Source organism: Populus alba, chromosome 19 (assembly GCF_005239225.2).
Source record: "Populus alba chromosome 19, ASM523922v2, whole genome shotgun sequence".
NCBI lineage: Eukaryota > Viridiplantae > Streptophyta > Magnoliopsida > Malpighiales > Salicaceae > Populus > Populus alba.
This window is the reverse complement of record NC_133302.1, coordinates 3,923,986-3,942,258: the sequence shown is the minus strand read 5'-3', so window position 1 is coordinate 3,942,258 and position 18,273 is coordinate 3,923,986. Positions and strand designations below refer to the sequence as shown.

The 18,273-nt window shown below is 35.1% G+C and overlaps 3 protein-coding genes across 5 annotated transcripts; 1 reads left to right on the top strand and 2 right to left on the bottom strand.

The window, feature by feature from the left end:
- Positions 1 to 1,988: 1,988 nt before the first annotated feature.
- On the bottom strand, positions 1,989 to 3,691 carry LOC118052602 (monooxygenase 3). The gene is made up of 3 exons (XM_035063596.2): positions 3,293 to 3,691; positions 2,718 to 3,166; positions 1,989 to 2,633 (listed from the first exon to the last, which is right to left on the bottom strand). Exons 1-3 carry the CDS (start codon positions 3,562 to 3,564, stop codon positions 2,065 to 2,067), a joined length of 1,290 nt encoding a protein of 429 aa, XP_034919487.1. The 5' UTR covers positions 3,565 to 3,691; the 3' UTR covers positions 1,989 to 2,064.
- A 2,034-nt stretch (positions 3,692 to 5,725) lies between these two features.
- On the top strand, positions 5,726 to 8,780 carry LOC118052600 (probable mediator of RNA polymerase II transcription subunit 26c). The gene is made up of 9 exons (XM_035063594.2): positions 5,726 to 6,905; positions 6,995 to 7,063; positions 7,182 to 7,264; positions 7,389 to 7,462; positions 7,606 to 7,655; positions 7,751 to 7,784; positions 7,896 to 8,032; positions 8,216 to 8,315; positions 8,423 to 8,780. Exons 1-9 carry the CDS (start codon positions 6,486 to 6,488, stop codon positions 8,542 to 8,544), a joined length of 1,089 nt encoding a protein of 362 aa, XP_034919485.1. The 5' UTR covers positions 5,726 to 6,485; the 3' UTR covers positions 8,545 to 8,780.
- A 3,144-nt stretch (positions 8,781 to 11,924) lies between these two features.
- Positions 11,925 to 18,031, bottom strand: LOC118052598 (uncharacterized). Of its 3 annotated transcripts, none has more exons than XR_004688219.2 (4): positions 17,523 to 18,031; positions 15,142 to 16,657; positions 12,430 to 13,595; positions 11,925 to 12,189 (listed from the first exon to the last, which is right to left on the bottom strand). XR_004688219.2 is itself a non-coding variant. In XM_035063593.1 (3 exons), the coding sequence occupies exons 1-3, from the start codon at positions 17,896 to 17,898 to the stop codon at positions 12,491 to 12,493; spliced, it is 2,997 nt and encodes a 998-aa protein (XP_034919484.1). In that variant the 5' UTR covers positions 17,899 to 18,031; the 3' UTR covers positions 12,207 to 12,490. The 3 variants fall into 3 exon arrangements, 1 of the variants encoding a protein (XP_034919484.1); XR_004688217.1 differs by lacking the exon at positions 11,925 to 12,189 and adding an exon at positions 12,207 to 12,343; XM_035063593.1 differs by lacking the exon at positions 11,925 to 12,189 and having other exon boundaries at positions 12,207 to 13,595.
- Positions 18,032 to 18,273: the final 242 nt, after the last annotated feature.

Here is an 18,273-nt window from a genome sequence, read left to right as displayed (position 1 = left end):
CAAAATCAAATATCAGAGTTGCATAAGTGGTAGAAAAGCTTTCGGTGGAATTTGCATGATTATTTGCAAGGTATGACTTATAATTATTTGTGTGTCTTGGTGGCCTTCTTCGTTCCTTTGCAAACGTAGGCTTAATTTTAGGATGAAGGAGCCAACAACGATCTGTATGATGACCAAGATTGTGGCAATAATTACACTTGAGATCAGTCTATTTCCCTTTGTAGTTTTTTGAATCTGATAATGGTCTATGCTAACCATGATCAAAAGAACCAGAATTCATATCCTGCGGCATCAATTTTGTCTGATAAGCACGAGTTTCAGAAACTCCAACATCACACGTCATTACTTTCCTGCGTATTTCCTCACGTTGGATTGTGGCACAAACCGATTTCAAGGATGGGAGTTCTGGATTCATCAAAATATGGCTTCGTAGGTCTTCAAAATCTGGGCTGAGGCTTGCCAGCAACTGAAAAATTCTATCCTCCTTAGTTCTTTTTCGTAATATGGTAGCATCAGTAGTGTGTGGATGATATATTTCCAGTTCATTCCACAGGCCTTTAAGGCTTCCCAACAGCTGAACAAAGGGCTTTCCTTCCTGGTGAAGGCTGGCAACCTCGCGATGAATTTGGAATATCCTGGCAGCATTATTTTGATTTCCATACATGTCACGAATTGCATCCCACAGGTCCAGTGATGATTTTGAGAAACTAAAAATCTTAGCAAGGTTCCTTTCCATGGAGTTGAGGATCCAAAACATGACTAGCTAGTCCTTGGAAAGCCATGTTGCATATTCTGGATCATCAACTTCTGGAGGAATAATAGAACCATTTATGAACCCCAACTTAGATCTTCCACCAAGAGCAATGGTGACAGCCCTTGACCAAGGAAGATAATTGAATTCATTCAAGAACACATAACTCAATCTTTGAGATGTGTTGTTATCATCAGAACAATTTGCTAGTGCTGATACCTTTGATCCAATATTAATGGCATCTTTAAAATGGTCTTCCATGATAGCACAATTGTCTCTTCTTATAGTATGAGAATTCAAACACTAAGCTCTGATACCATGAAGAATTTTGAAGTAGAGAAGAGACGCGAAACAGTGAAGTAAAAACAGAGTTTTGCGTTATATTTTCTTATGTTGAACATATGCATATATATACAAAAGAAAAAATACTGCAGCAAGGAAATATAATCCTGCGTATCTTTTTTCTTAATAGTATGCTAATAATAAATACACAATCATATCTAAACTAGGTAACAAATAAGTTATACTTGGTAATAGCATAATAGTGAAGATCTTCAGAATCGCTTTAGTATCTTCAATACTTCACAACCTAGTAATGTATTTCGTTTTCCATATATATTTTGAAATTAAAAATAAAAGTGTTACAAAAGAAAACGATGGAAACTAACCAGGGGTGGATCTATGATTTAATAACAGAGTCTTTTAAAATATTTTCATCTCCTATATAAATAATTATTAAATTTACCTCATCTATCATCTCTACATGTTGACCTGAAAATTTTATTTTTAAAAGCTTATTACAAGCCTAATTTTTAATTGAACTAGATAAAACATTGACTTGCCCAAACTCATTCAACTCGGTTGTGCTAAATTTAAAAATTTAAATGATCCTGAATTGGATCGGACAACTATACTTAAATCTCATAAGTTATTTTCTATATTTTCAATTTATTTTCCTTCACCGTAAAATATATTTTATTATCCAAATTGTTTTAGATAAGAGAGTGAATAATATATTTATGAAGCATATTCTACATAAAACAAACTTAGTTATATATTATAGAGGATGAAACGTACAATAATGCGAGGTAGCAAAGCAAAACAACACTGACTAAAACTTGAGAAAAACAACAGAATCAAAAGAAAATCCATACTTCTGACCTGAACAATGACTTTTAAAATTGAAAAGACAAAAAAAAGAAAGAAAAGACAAAAAAAAATACTAATATGATGGAGACTATGTTGAAATTGAGGGCCATGCTCCAAAACTTGGCAATTTGCAGAACCACTAGCAGCACTATCAATACTGAAATTTAGTCCTTCTTACTGGAGTGATCCGGTTCACCGGAGGAAATATTAGGAAGTTTTCCACAGTCATAAACCACTGCCAGTCTAGCAAGCCAGCTGAAAAAATACTTGTAAAATGCTCTATCCCTGAGAAATTTTATCCACCACTTGTCTCCTTGCTGCATCCTTCCGGATAAATACGATGCTGTGACAAGCATGGCGGCACGCCACCTCCTTTCCTTCACATAATCATCTATGGCTTTAGCCATGTCTCCTGGAACAATCAGCCCTCCATTGTTTATAATTGAATTGCCAATGTGTCTGCCCAAAACCACAGCGTCTTCTAGCGATGCACCACCACCGTTTCCTAGATCAGGAGTCATGGGGTGCATAGCATCACCAGCTACTGTCACATTTCCTTTGCTTAGTTTTCCAAATATGATCCCCCATGGAGGCCTAAACATCAATGGTGCCCATGATAATGAGGAAAGATCGGCATGCCGGACCACGTCCAGGTATTCCGAGGGAAATTTTTCTGTACATTTCTCAAGCACTTCTCTCTGTATTTGCTCTGCCTCTCCTTCCATGTTTTCCCCTGAAATGGAAATCATTTCACAATAAATTTTCCCCTCAAGTGATTTGATAACGTGAACCAATATGAACAGTGCTAAGTGCTAACCTTGACTGACTAAAAACCAGTAAAGTTCCCTATCATTGAGAGGAACAAAACCAGGCCTATTGGTGCTCTCATCCAAGAAAAAACGAACTTCTTGCTTAAATCCATGGCCTTGAGGAAAAACTGCTAAACCCCGCACCGCTGATCGACCTGAATGGACCAGTTCTGCCAGTCCTAGCCATCGTGCCACTACCGAGTGCACCCCGTCGCAGCCTATCAGAACCTTAGATTTGATGGTAGTTCCATCTTCCAAGTGTACAACAGCCATGGAAGCATCACCTCCTTGTTCCAGACTTTGAATAGCAGCTAGCCTCGAAGAGAATCGAATTGAGTCAGCTGCCAATTCCTCTGCCAGTGCCTCTAACAACACTTTCCGGTGAAGTGTCCTAATTCCCTGTCGAGGGTAGAGAACTTCTTGAACTTCTCCGGTACTAACATTGGTTACGTATCCCCTAAATCGTGAGAAAAAGAAGTGCACGAGAAATTAATCTATCATCCAAAGCATGGCAATAAAATCCAAATTCAAGAATATGTAAATAATCAAACATAATGATTAACATGGTGAAACAATTTAGTACTTGATTGAAGGAGTATAAAGGGGGATGAGCTTGTGAGAAACACCAAGAGCATCAAGGGCAAGCCAAGCATTTGGAGTTAGGGTCAAGGCTGTACCAGTGGACCTTAACCCTTTTGATTTCTCTAGCACCAGGGCTCGAACCCCTACTCTTTTCAAAGCCACTGCTGTTGCCAACCCTGCAATTCCTGCTCCAACTATCACCACATCCTCCATCAGTTCCATCTCTTCTTCTTCTTCTATGTGTTGCCAATTACATTGGGTATTCGACTTCATGATGCTCTAATTTATAACCCCACGCGCTTGGATTCCAAGTCTTTGCGTTGACCAAAAATAGATTTGCGTACCATGTCTGGCAAGCAAGCAAGAATGTTCAAGGAGAATACATTGAAGGCTGCTGCCTTTTGGACCCAATGAATGGTACAGAACTCCTATACAACCCGGCCCGCCTGGCAGGCTAAACCAATACGTAACTTGTCGATATGACCTCCTAACCCGATGCCAGGTTTTAAATTAAACCCAGGTTTTGTTTTTAAAAATGATATTTTTTTATTATTATTATTATTATTGAAACAAAACTATTTTAGATTCACTCGAGTCGAGTGAACTTAGATTAATACTTTGAATTAGAGATGCAAGCTTAAATCAAGTTTAATAACTCTGTCACGGTGACCTAAAGTCCCTATGTTTTAAAATTCACCCATGATGACTTTTAACTTAAAATTTCTTGAGGCAAGGTAAGATTCGAATATCATTTTGAAATTGGCAACCTTTATTTTCTAGAAGTATTTTTGGTAGTATGGTAGTAGTTGCTTTTCAAATAACTTTTAATATCAAAATACATGTAAATGATATTTTTTTATTTTTAAAAAAATTATTTTTGATATTAACACATTAAAATAATTCAAAATATAAAATTGTATTAAATTTTAATAAAAAAAAAATTAAATTTTGTGGGAAACCACATTCCCAAACGCAATCTACAAGTTGTGTGTTCGTCTCAGCCTATCGCTTCTGTAGCTGGTGGTAAATAGAAATTTCTGCAGCAGGAACATGGCACGCCATGATGCAACAGATGATTGCTTTCGGCAGAAATCCCTTAGGCAAATACTGATAAGGGAATTTTTAGCATTTTAGAATTTTGAATCTTTTTTTGAACTATTATTTTCGTGAGAAATTAAAGTGTTTTCAGATTTTAAACAAATACCTTTTGACAAGTCAACAGAGTCTCTTTGTTTGAACCAAATTCTTTTTGTCAAATCTGATAGACAAGCAGAGGGTAAGAAACTTTGAAAAATATCTAGAAACCCTTGAAAGATTTCTCTTTTTGCCACCAAAAATCTTTAGAAATTGATGAGATTAGAGAATATTAATTAAACAAATCTCTTTAATTATTATTTTTTATCACCAAACAAATTTAATATTGAAAGTAATTCTTATTCTCTCGACAGTAGTCTTAATAGTAAAGTCTTTGAAATTATTCTAGACAAACTTTCAAAAGCTTGATAATTTAACTTAATTTATTCTTCTCTAATAAATCAAGATGGGAGTTGCAACAATCAAATTAATTTTTTTTGCTTCTTACTCTAGTTCGTAACAACAATCACAAATTAAAAAAAAAACTAAAAACATATATATCTTCTCAAAACAATTCAAAAGCTTCAATAACAATCAATAATATAATTCTGAACTTGAAAAAATAAATACTTAATTTTAAAAGAATTACAATGATAACATTAATTCTTACAACTTGCTAATGGAGATGGTGTGTATTTCTTCTAAAAGTCAAAGTTTAGTTCATAACTACTAAAAAATGACAAAAACTAAGAAAAAAAATTTGTTGCAGAACCTCTCTTTCAACCATGTTCTATTCTATTTATTCTCTCATTGGCTGTCGAATTTCTTCAGAATTCTCAGGTTAATTAGAAGTCCTTATGTTACCTAACTCCTTACTGTTATGATCCTTAAAATTGGTTTAATTCCTCAAAATTTGGTTGAAAATAGACTTTGTTACTGTTACAATTCTGTTGTAATTCCAACTCTATTACGACTTAGATTTTGTTTTTGACTTGGTTTCTTGTAATATTCGAAATGTTTTTAGTTTTAATTTTGTTTTTAGTGTTTTAAATGTTTTGATATATTAATATTAAAAATAAATTTTAAAAACTATAAAAATTATTTTAATATATTTTAAAAAATTTACTGTAAAAAAATAACATTTTATACACTTTCAGTCATGTCACGGTAATGATGAACGGAGCTTTGCTGGGCTTGGACTCGAAATAGCATTAGGTTGCTTTGGTTCCCAAAAAGGCAACCTTTCTATTACCAGGACATAGGCACAGACGCACAGTCCTCATGGCATTCTATTTTGCTGCTAACAAAACAAAATCCTAGCTGCGCACCCACACTTCACAAATTACAACCTCAACACCCTCCTGAAGTAAAAGTAAAAGCAGTCTTCATCGTCATTGAAGGAAAGCAGCTCTCTCTCCCTCCTCTTTGTCTAATCCTCTACTGGTCCACGACAAGCCAAAGCTGCCTCTTTTTGAATAGGAAGAGACCAAACCATAGCATGGCGTAGGTCAGCTAAACCCAAGATCAAAAGGATAGAGATAAAAGCATGAAACACAAACAGAAAGACCCATCTTTATTTTACAAAAGAATATACCATATCTTGTCTCGAGTGTCCAACAAATAAAAGAAAAAGAAAGGAATTTCCTATGCCATTAAGCACTCACCACCCAACAAGAGAAAGACATCAATACTATCAAAGAAGTTTCTTTTCCAACTCTTTTCAGCTCCCCTTCTTTCTCCTCAGAACTTCCTTCTCAAGCTGAAATCTTTCACCTCCATTGATACGAAAGGACAAGCTTTTATTGTTTGAAAGCTTGTTATTTGATTAAGAAAAGCTTGGTGAAGCTTTTTGACACAAGTTTGGAGGGCTAGATCTGAAATGGGTTTTGTCTAAAACAAAGTTTTTTTTGTTATTGTCTTGTCCAAATTTGCTGCTGTGTATCATAATCTTGTCTAGATCTGTTGATGATGCGTTCGGTTTTTTACTGTTACTGGAAACAGAAAAGCCCGTTCGTCTATATTTTTGGCAGGTTATAGAGGTATAAAGATATAAATATTAAAACTTTGTTGAATTTCTCAAGAATTGAAGTTTGATCTCTAGGGAGGGAGAGAAAGAGATAATGGATATTGATGATTTTAGATCGATTTTGGAGAGTTCAGGTGTTGATGTTTGGACTTTCATTGATACAGCAATTGTTGTGGCTTCATTGGATTTTGGGTCTGAATTAAAGAGAAGGAGAGATGATATTGTGGAGAGGTTATTTGCATCATCAAGCTCATGTAGTAGATGTAGGGACAGGAGTCTTAATGACATTAATATGAACAATATTAGTAATGGGGATGAAATAAAGGGTCTTGTAGAGAAGGAGAGTAGCCATGAAGAAGAGAAGGGGACAAGGGTAGCTGCAGATTCTCCTGTTACACCAAGGTCTGTTAATGGTGATGATGATGATGATGAATTGGATCCATATGGAGGGTTGTTTGATGATGAGCCAAAGAAGATTTTGGATATTAAGCAACAGCTTGAAGATATTGACCAGGTTCTGGTTCTCTGTTGTTGTTTGCTGTTTTTCTATTGGGGGTGTTTGTTTTGGTGGTTTGACTTCAGTATTTTTTGGTTGTGTTTTAGCCTGAAGATTCATTGGTTGATTTGCTTCAAAGTTTAGCAGATATGGATATTACATTTCAGGCACTTAAGGTGATTGTCTGAACAATTATTGAACTTATATAGTACTTGTTGTTGTTGTTGCGTTTGTTCTTGTTGGTGAAGTCTTTTAATTAATTTTCTGGTGACTTTTTTTTTATTTAATGTTTAGGAGACTGATATTGGGAGGCATGTGAATCGATTGCGAAAACATCCATCTAATGATGTTAGGAGATTAGTGAAGCAACTTGTCAGGTATTGAAGATGCGAAGTTGTAGATAGTATGAGTTTCTAGCAGCTCAAGGTTCTTGTATTATCTGATTGAATTAAGTAGTAGTTAAAATGTTTTGATTTTTGTTGTCTTTGTGATTGTGCTCAGAAAATGGAAAGAAATTGTAGATGATTGGGTTAGGTTGAATCCACAAGGAGAGCATGCATCCTCTGGTTTAATGGGTAACATTCATCATCATCATCATCATCCAGTAGTTCACTCTCAATTTTGCTTTTCTGGGAAAATTGATATTAAAGTGAAATAGAGAATAACATTGAAGGGGTTAATGAGTTACAAATGGAAGTTAACAAGTATGTTTCTGCAGCTGATGGGGACTCACCTCAGCAGAAGATTCCCCAGAATGGTCATCACCAGGTGAAAGACAATCTTTCCTTGCCATTGAAAAGTTGTTGAAATTTTCAAAAATTCTCTCTTTTGTTTGCTTTCTAAGATTCTGTTCTTTTTGTTAGGTTCCTGATTTTGCTTACTCTCCCAACCCTCACAGTGAGTGAAGAATCAGATTCAAAGCTGGATTTGGTCCATCTTTCATTCTCCTTATTTTAAATTTGATTAACCTGTTGTTTGTTTCCCTTCTTTTGCTATTGTCTTGTGTAGATGGGAGTTCTGGATCAGATAGGAATAATTCCGAACCTGAAAGAAAACCAAAACCAGCTCCTCCTCAAAACCAAGCTCCGACCAAACCTACTCAAAAACCAGTCCCTGCATCTTCACCTGCTCCTCACAATGTACAGGTATCAAGTGTTCTGAATGAGAGTCTTCTGTTTGGTTGCTGATAAATGTAGACTTGATAGGACACTTTGAAGCTTATGCATGCATTTATGCTTGTGTAAAAGAATCAAAACAAGAGCGTTCCGAAAAGTAAATTTAAATTAGTTACAGAATTTTTCAATTACTTGGTATCTATGGTTTTGTAGAGACAAAGAGAACAACCAAAAGCAAGCAATTTTGATGCTGATCAAAGGCTTGCCTCGGCAAGGAAAAGGCTTCAAGCGAATTATAAAGAAGCTGAAAATGGTTTGATTTCTGTTCTTTGTTTTCTGTTTGAATTTGGTTGTCTGAAAGCTCAAATTGTTCAGTGTCACTGATTGGTAATTGGTGTCGTGCTGCTTTGCTTTGTGAAGCCAAAAAACAAAGAACGATTCAAGTGATGGACATTCACGAGATACCAAAACCCAAGAATAAGAACACCTTCTTTCCAAAGAACAGAGGTGCTGGTGGTTCTCATCAAGGGAGGCACTGGTGATTTTGGCAAAGAGATCACACATTGACCTCCATAACTAAAATACAAGGGACTTGTGGGGGGACACAGGAAAGCCTGAGTCCATTTTATCCATTTATATTGTTTCTTTAAGGGGAGAAAACTTTTTTTCTCTAATTTTCTTTATGATAAGAAAAAACCCTTAAAATAGCTCGTTGGAAAATATAGTTTTGAGGTTCTCATTTGAAACAAAAGGGGAAAAAAGAAGCAAGTTTCTTGCATTTGCCTCATCATAGAAAGAACCCTAACAGAAGCTCATAGAAAAATAGATTATTGTTGAGGTTCTCATTAGCAAACTCCATGCGAGTGATGAGACTAGTTAGGCATTGTTTTTAGGCATAGATGAAGTTCTTGTGGTGTTGTCTGGATCCTTTCATCATTATTTTAGGCTAGAAAAATGAAATAGCTTATTTCTCTTACAGAAGATAACAATACACTAGATGCTGAGCTAAGATAATGATTATTAAAGCTCAATGGCTTGGTCCTATATGGTGAGGATTAGGTTGTTGATGAGAGGAAATGTGGTGGAAATTGGTTTGCACCAGCCATTATCTTATTATTATTTTCTTAGAAAAGAATGGAGGGGGACTTGCTTTGAGAAATGCAAGTCAAATCACCTTAACATGTGTCCATGGCTTCTTCTTGGAGAATGGAGGCTGCTTTCCTGGAACACCCTAAAGTTATTACTTTAGGCGGGTTTCAATTTTTTATTGAAAAATCTTTTCTATGAACTAGCTTTATTCTTTAACTTATTTCAAGTCAGAAAGTTTGACTGCATAGCTGTTTACTTATCTTCAACCTTAGTCCCCAAGGCTTGTACTTCAAGGATGATCCTAGGGCGTAAGTTGCCCGGACTGAATCAGTAAATTGCTCGGAGTTTATTAATGCAAATTATATTACTCACCCAAGGCAGAAAGAAGCCCCTTTTCAGCTCCAGGGCCTCCTGAAAGAAGAAGTAATAAGAATGAGAGGTGTTAAGCTTCTTCTCATCTTGGTATCTAGCCATCTTCATACCGGTAAAGTTTAGCCACTAAGTTCGAGATGGATTGGTGGCGGTAGAATTTAACCGTCTTCTTTGCGGTAGAGTTTAACCGAGTTTAACCGCCATGTTCGAGATGAACTGGTATGGTTCCTTTACGTCTAGGATGGACACCAGAAAATTGAACTATAGATGAAGAAAGGCATGAGAGAGAAGTTTTCTTGCTCCTCTGTTAAGCTCTTTAATTTGAGGAGTAAATGAGATATGTGCACAGATCATCTGGTAACAATGTCAAAAAACTGCCATTTCTGCAAGCTTCTTGACGTTTTTGTTGGAAAATACAGAACAATTTCTAAGATCAATTTCAACTTTGTAATCTCTTTTCAGAGAAGATGTGTGGCTATTTTCAGTAAAGAAAGAAGATGGCAACCAATTAACTCTAGCAATTTCGTTTCCTTCTCTACACCAAGAAACTGATGAATAGAAAATGTGTGTTTATTTAAAGAAAATTTGTGGATTGGTAATGCTCGATTCTGAATTTGAGCACTGTTATTTAATAAGAATGTTTATAATAAAATTGTTTGGGAGCTGACTGGTCAAATATCTAGGGTTAATTTATAACTTTGTCTTTCTAATTAACTTTCTTATTAATTTTATTTTTTAAAAAAATATAAAATGATGTTGTATTAACTTTAAAAAAATAAAATAAAAATAATTTTGATTGACTTAATTTAATTGATTAATTTGTGACTCGGTATAAAAAATAATCATTATGATTAGGAGTCGACCTGCTTACTTCCTTAAATGGGTAGACTTCATTTTTATGAAAAAACCTGCTAATCTATTAACCAACAAATTATATAATGATATTTAGGAATATGATTTAAAGAACATGATCTACTTTTTTAGTCATATTTATATATAAAAAAATCAGTATTCATTTTTTCATAGAATGAAATTGATTTACACAAGAATGGTAAAATTCATCTTTAAAAAGTCATTATTCACCAATTTTTTTTTTTTGTTATCTTTTCTATCTCAAATGAAGAGGCTGGAATGTTTTTAAAAAATAAATTTTTATTTCAAAATAAAAATTAAAAACACTAAAGGGACTAAGACTCAGAAAAGTATGTTGACCAAACTTTTTCTAGTGAATTTGACATTGGTCATGATCATGGAATTTCTCCTTGTGTTACACTTTGATCCTCTTTTATTGAATTTGTTATTTTCTTAACAAATTTTAATAAATTAGGCATTAATCTGCTATTAAAAAAACAAGTTTGGGGATGAAAATGAAAAGGATTTTAGGTATTGTGATTTCTACAATATTTTACTTAGACCTTTTAATATATTTTATAATTGTAATTGGTTTTCCACTAAGAAATTAAATTTTCAAAGGGCACATTTGGAATTTAGAAGTGCCAACAAATGTTTTAATAAAACAATGGGTCAATAATATTCAAGGGACTAAATTATAATTTATTAAACATAAATGATTAAGTTATAATCACATTTGGAATCCAAGGATTAAAGAATAATATACTCGTTTCATTTTCATTAATACCAAATTCAACTGTTGTGTACTAGAAGAGCTCGTGGCAAGGCTTCTTATTCAATTTTGAATATTAATTATTATGCAAGGTTAATTGTGAATCACTAATCAAACCTCAAAATAATATAAAACAGCGCAATTTAGAACCCAAGTATCCCAAGATCTAGAAAGGTCAAGTTAAATTTTTTTTTTTAAATAAAAACATAATTTACTCAGTCAACAACCCAATTAACCTGAGTTTGACCAGTCAAAACTAAGTAATTAATCCATTAATTTTTTTTTATTAAAATAATTTGATTTTAATTTTTCAGTTGATCCATACCAACTCTCTAGATTTAGATTTGTGATTCAGATGATCTTATCTTATCTTGAGTAGACTCCTACATAAATTTTAACACAAAGTATTAAACAACACAAAAACAGGCGAGAAAAATTTAAAGTGATCACTTTGGATAAGGTTAGACGAGAAAGACTTTTTGGCTATGCTATTTATCTTCGGATAATGTGTTGAGTTGACCACACATTATCATGTTTAACGCACGCACTAAATTATTTTGTAAGAACAGTTGTGTTACAGCCCTTGATGTTGATTGATTGCAAAATTATTAATTGTTTTTTTTTATTTGAATAAATCATCGCCTGTTTTAATTATTTTAATAAAAATAATTAATTTAGATCTACTGAATAACCTCAATAATGATCCTGGTAGTACATTATATAACTATTAAAAATTTTAAATTATTTTTTGTTTAGAAATATATTAAAATAATACTTTTTATTATTATTTTTTAAAATTATTTTTTTTTATTAACATATTAAAATGAATGATAAATTAAAAAAAATAATTTTTTTTTTAAATTCAGTACTGCCGTGAAAATAAACACTGACTAGTAAACAAACCTGAAGTCAATCTTCCGTTAGCAGGGCATATGTGCTTGCGTGGTGATTTAGAACTCTCGAGTCTCGAGAGGACATATGTCCTCAGTGACCTAAGGTCCTTTTTCATGTCATAATCTCAAGGACCCGACGACAAGGCCCTTTCTCATATCATAATCTCAGGCACAATATGTCCTTCTCCGGTGAAACCCTAATGATCAACCTGGAAAGGAAAAGGCATGAACTAAACGAAAGGGCTGCGTGTATAGACTGTGATCCGAGATTTATCAGATACATGAGGAAGGAAATAGCTCCTCGTTCACAAAAATTAATGGAGCCTCTCCATGGCATCGATTATCCAACCTTGGTAGCACTTACTGCAAAAAAAGAATGGAGCTAAAGCGTATATAGCCCTAGCTTGTGTCTTGAACTCCCAGAAAAATACTAAAAGAATGAATCTCACCTCTGTAAGTGCTAACAATCCGTAGGGAGAAGACCCTGGTTGCGTTTAGACTTGAGAACAATCAAGCTCCCATCCTATGCTTCTTTGATTTCTTCAAACTACTTAATATGCTGTCAACAACCACTTCATTTTTATTCTCAACCAGATCGGCCACAGAAGAATCAGATGACTGGAAACTGTTTGTGGACGAATCAAGCATGCTTTTCGGATTTTCTGGCTTGTTCTTAATATCACCTTCATTACTGCTATACCATGAATCAAGCATTTGCAGTAATGCGCTGTTTACGTCTTCAAATGCAGGCTTTGCTTTCCCTCCAGGCCTAGTTACCTTCCCAGACTCCTTTTCTGAATCTGAAAATTCATCATCTGAGAGAGGATATTCATAATCAGGGAATGGTTGCTTCACACTTCCACCTATTCCTTTCATCCTTGACACTGATTCGTTTGCCTCTTTGCCATAAATAGAATTGTCAACAGGACCAAGTTCTTCCCATGTAGAGTCCGATTCATCATCCTTCTTTGATGCATCCGATAATTCACTGTCTGAACTGGCTGATCTAGGATAGTTACTATTAAGAACAGTTCTACCCGCTCTTGATCGCTTAGCCATTTCATTGCTAGGAATAATATAATTGGATTCTATTTCTACCCCAGGCATTATCTGAAGCAAGGATGCCAACTTTGGGTAACCGAGCTTTTTGGCATTGAGGTTATAGCCATACCTCTCTAGGAACAGCTTTCTAAAGCTGCCCATATTATATCCTCCTGGAAATTCCTTCAATATCTCTTTCACAAGCTTTTGACAGTCACCTAATATCTCACTTCTAGACCTTGCAGAAGGCTTTTCATCAGAGACAGGTGAGGACACTCCAGTGTGAGAAATGTTCTGAATCTTTTTATCCCCTTCATGTCCTGGCTGTCTCTGCAGGGTAGACTGTGATAGGGAGCTCAAAAACATAGAACTCAGTCCATTTGAAGCAGGAGAATCACCCACCGTACTCTGTGCAGCAAACTGAGTGAGCTTGAAAGGGAAAGCTTCAGATGGAAATTCTTCCACCCATTTCTTCTCTGATATTATCATGTCCACCAGTTGAAGGCCATCGCTTTCATTGTGAGATCTAAGAACCAAAGGTCCTTCCTTCAGCAGATTTCGTGCTATCTGTTCCCTGACAAATCACAGATAGAAGAGCATTAACATATGATACTGACTGCAACCTCTGTTTTTCTTCTTCTTTTCTCATGTTCTAGACATCAAAATTGATGCTAATATTTATCAACTATACCAAGTTCACTAGAGTTGAAAGAATCAAAATCAAAGTTGCCAAATAAAAGGCCAAAATGATAAATTGCAGGGAAAATGCAGAATGGCGTCTTGTTGTTTGGAATTTTCTCATTTGGTGACCATTTTGGAACTTGTCGCTCCAATTTCCTTGGAGTTTAGTCTAAAATCAAAGTATGATTAACTTTTCTCAAATAAAATATGCAACATCTGAAAAAGAGCTAACTCAATTCTTCATCATTGAAGCTTAATATTAAAACTTATAGTAACAATTACAAATGGAATAAATATATTTCCAATAATAACTACAAAAGTGAATAGTGAGCACAGAAAATATTATTTGCCATTGTTCATTATTTAGGTTTGATACAACTGTTTAACTTGGTGATATCTGATATAAATAAATAAATAATGAGCAAAAAAATAATAATTTGCGCCATGTCTTTCAATGCTTTTCAACTCAATGCAGAAGGTTTTAAACACGTGATACTGAAGAAGCTAAAGTGGTGTTGGTGTGTCTCTTATGTGGCTATGACATGGCATATTAGCCACATAATGCCACCTTAGAAACCCACTAACATTTGCAAGATAAAGGAAGTGCAAGATACTGGAATTATTGCAAAATAACCTTCTTGCTCGGAACAAAAGCACCAAACCAAAAGTTGCAATTTTTGCATTTTTTCCTTTTAAGTTTACGGTAAATTATAATAACCCCTCAAGTGTAGTGAAATTACACGGACCACACAAAAGCTTGATGATTCGACAAAAAACCCTTTCCACATTAAACAAATATTACAATGAATGATTATCTTTTTGTACCCAGAATGTCCCTGGTATTTTAAAAACCATCCCGTTTTATAGCAAGGAAATTTTAAAAACACCAAGGGAAATTTGGATAAAAATGAGGGTCTATGCAATATCTTCAAAATTTTGGGTGGTCTCAGTACCGTGAGTTATTGTAATTTAACCTTAAAGGTTATGTACACATTAAGATTAAAATATCTTCATTACCCTCTAAAAATTAATCCTTCTAGAACATTGAAAGAAAAGACTTGCCCATCTAAGGATTTCATTACATATAAAAAGTATCAGGAACTGAGGAAAACAAAGAAAGATTTTAAGACATAACCTAGCCAGTTTTCTGAGTCTTAATGAGCTGGGAAGTTTTGTTGGACGAATAGAAAAACCATAATAAAATGAATGTGATGCAATTCCAGATACCTCTCAGGTTCTCACTGTATGGGTACAATAACTCTTTTATATTCAGTATCACGTTTTTTAGTTTTATATTCTAACCTCCTCACTTTGGTGAAGAAATAAATTTCGAAAGAAAGAAATTGAACCACTGGATAACAAAAGAAGTAAAGTAGCTGACTAGCAACTATCACCAGAACCGCAGAAAAAGAACAATAAAGCAAGTAAAATTCATAAACCTGGTCCTTGATTGTGAGATAAGGAGGGATCCCTTCTTCGTGTAAATAAAAGATTTCATCTCTCTCCAAAAAGAATGCTCAGAAAAAACCTCAGTTTTTCCTGCATAACTGTTTATCTGCTCAGGTATCTCGGTGGGTTGATCATTTGATGTATCTGAACTATTCCCCTGCAATTTACACCAATTCAAAATCCAGTTAAATAAACCTGGACTTGTTTTTGGCATTTCACCATGTAGTTCAGAACGTATAGCAGTTTTATTCTCCGAAGTTGGTTCCACAATGGGATGCACTAAATCATCACCCTGAGTTGGAGTTTTTACAATTTTCTTCTCAACTTTCTCTTGAGGGCTCTCACCAGAAGGATCACATTGTTCCAAAGTGTACTCATTTTTCTTCACCAAGCTATCACCAGGAGATTCCACTTGAGCATTATCACTTTCCAACATTGAATCATCATCCTTGCCACCAAACAATCTTCTCCAGAATTTCCTAAAAAAACCCATTTCAGATGCAGAAACTGGTTCTTTCACAGCAGGCAGATGATCCTTGATTACCTTGGCATTAACCATTTCAACCTTTTCAGCAACCGCAGGGGGCTGTTCAATTTGTTTTGGAGGCTGGGCCTGTTGGAGCTGTTCCATTTGTTTTGGAAGTTGTTGAATATGCATTCTGACAGCATTCTCATTAAGAGAAGAGGGTTGCTGCACTTTTGTTGGCGGTGTTTCCAAATTTAGTTTAGGAGATGAAGGCAATGACAACTTCCCATCCACAGGTCCAGAAACAAAAATTTCCTCACTATTTGACTTTGAAGACCTGGTAATGGGTTGACTTCCATTGTCAATAGCAGTAGGTGTAGACTTGCATAGACTGGGCTGAAATGGTTCGGGAACTTTTACAGTGACACCACGTACATTAAACTGACCATCACCATTGTCCTTGAGCTTCAATATATGTGGCATGGATAAAAGGAAGCGGGAAAACTTTTTATACCCATACAAGTCTTTATCGACAGACACCTTACTTTTCATCAACTCTATTCGAAGGTCAGTAATTGACATTCCTTCAGGACATGAACTCAAAATGTGACCAATTTTCTTCATAACTGCTTTTGGAATTGGACGGACTGCAGGCTCTGAACTAGCCTCAGGCATGTCCTCGACCTTTGAGCATATTGGTTGCTCAACAACAGAGAAGGGGTCTTCCAGAGGCCCCTTATAATAGCCATACCAAGAGGCATAGGGGCCATCAGGGGGTTGGTTAAAATGCCTTCCAGATAGGTTTTCCCCTTTGACCAAAGAATTCCACAGCCACATGATGCTCGCAGCACTGCAGAGAACACTTGGGGCAGTATCTTTGGTAGCAAGCAATATATTGTAGTTGTTCATCCTCAACCGGTGTAGAACATTTGCAAAGTCCCTATCACCAGAAATCAAAAAAAGATGGGCAGGTGGTGGATTTTGGGAAACCCAACACATAAGATCAATGAGAAGAGACCTGTCAGCACTGTTCTTTCCACCTGCATGACCAGAAACTTTGCAAAGGCATGAGAGCCATTGGAGCACGAGAGTTCATTTAAGACATGAAAGTATTTTCTGTGAAGATCAAACGATCCTACTGGCTCCCAAAACATATAATTCTACACTCTCAGCTACTCAAAACAATTCTAATAAGCCTGTAATTTTCTAAACACAAAAGATATTAACTTTTCAGCGACAACAAACCATTAAGCACTTTTCTTTCCTATTATATGCAGAAATTCATCCCATTTTCACATTCAGCAATACAATACCAATCAGGTTTTTTTTTTTTTTTTTTCCTTTTAATCCATATGACATACTGACCTTTCATCAAACACATACAGGCAATACTTTAACGATCAAATCCAATTATTTTCACTTCATTACTAGATAAACCCTTCCAAAATTAGAAAAAAGAAATCCAATCAACAAAAATTCACAAAAAGCTTGCAATACAATACCAATCAGTTTTTTTTTTTTTTTTTCCTTTTAATCCATATGACATACTGACCTTTCATCAAACACATACAGACAATACTTTAACGATCAAATCCAATTATTTTCACTTCATTACTAGATAAACCCTTCCAAAATTAGAAAAAAGAAATCCAATCAACAAAAATTCACAAAAAGCTTGAAACTTTAATATAAAAAAAGGGCCAGAATCAAACAAAAATATTCACAATCAATTTCACCAAACACAAAAATACATTATCATATCCATTGATTCACCAACTTAAACAACACACAATTCCAATTCTTTTCACATACCCCAACAAGAAACTAGCATTAAGTATAAAAAGAATACACAAAAGCCAGAAAATTTAATTGTAAAATGGATGCAAAATGGAAAAAAAAACCTACCATTAGGAATGTGAGCCAAGTTGATCCCAGTTGAAGAAAGTGCTTCCTGATTAGCTCTTGAAAGTTGCAAAACATCACCAAAAGCTGTAATTTGAATAGGCCCTTTAATCCCATTACCCCTAACAGCTGCAGTAATAGCTTGAGAAACTCTATAGACATTAACCCCACTTGGCAAATGGCAATTCTCAAAATCCCACCACACTGAAACCCTAACACTTTTCGATTCTGAATGAAAATGAGAGTGAGAGTGGCGAGGTGTTAGTGATGACGTTGAGAAGTGAGAGATGAAAATAGAATATAAAAATTGTGAAGAAGAGAGGGGTTTTGTAGTGAGTGAAAGGAGGGTTTTTGAAGAAAAGGGCTTTGGTATGATCATGATTTAGGGTTTTTTTAGGGTTTTGAGAAAGATTTGAAGTGGGGCCTGATTCATTTCATGGGAGTAGTGGGGGGTTTAAGGCTTGTAAGAAGGGAAACACTAACAGACAGGAGGAGGAGAGAGATGAGAAGTGTTAAAACCCCTTTTAAAACCATAACTTGTGTGCTTTGCACGTTGCACGTGAGCTGGTGTTGTCGGACTGGATGTATGGGCTGGATGAAATTTGGACAAAATGTTTGGGCCTATTGGATTGAGTTTCCATTTGTTTAGTTTGGATATTTATAGGCCTATTTGGGTTTTGGGTTTGTTGATCGCATCATTTTCTAGGTTTGTTTGTTTATTTATTTATTTATATTGTTTTGTAATTTAGGCCAA

What these genes read in the sequence shown, in the direction of transcription:
- LOC118052602 (XM_035063596.2), bottom strand. Translation starts at nt 3,564, where the DNA reads ATGAAGTCGAATACCCAATGTAATTGGCAACACATAGAAGAAGAAGAA. An exon ending in CTTTATACTCCTTCAATCAA is followed by an intron (nt 3,167 to 3,292) that starts GTACTAAATTGT and finishes CTCACGATTTAG; the next exon opens with GGGATACGTAACCAATGTTA. An exon ending in CTGGTTTTTAGTCAGTCAAG is followed by an intron (nt 2,634 to 2,717) that starts GTTAGCACTTAG and finishes TTTCCATTTCAG; the next exon opens with GGGAAAACATGGAAGGAGAG.
- LOC118052600 (XM_035063594.2), top strand. Translation starts at nt 6,486, where the DNA reads ATGGATATTGATGATTTTAGATCGATTTTGGAGAGTTCAGGTGTTGAT. An exon ending in TTACATTTCAGGCACTTAAG is followed by an intron (nt 7,064 to 7,181) that starts GTGATTGTCTGA and finishes TTTAATGTTTAG; the next exon opens with GAGACTGATATTGGGAGGCA. An exon ending in TTACTCTCCCAACCCTCACA is followed by an intron (nt 7,785 to 7,895) that starts GTGAGTGAAGAA and finishes TGTCTTGTGTAG; the next exon opens with ATGGGAGTTCTGGATCAGAT.
- LOC118052598 (XM_035063593.1), bottom strand. Translation starts at nt 17,898, where the DNA reads ATGATCATACCAAAGCCCTTTTCTTCAAAAACCCTCCTTTCACTCACT. An exon ending in CTTGGCTCACATTCCTAATG is followed by an intron (nt 16,658 to 17,522) that starts GTAGGTTTTTTT and finishes CTGGTCATGCAG; the next exon opens with GTGGAAAGAACAGTGCTGAC. An exon ending in ATCTCACAATCAAGGACCAG is followed by an intron (nt 13,596 to 15,141) that starts GTTTATGAATTT and finishes GTGATTTGTCAG; the next exon opens with GGAACAGATAGCACGAAATC.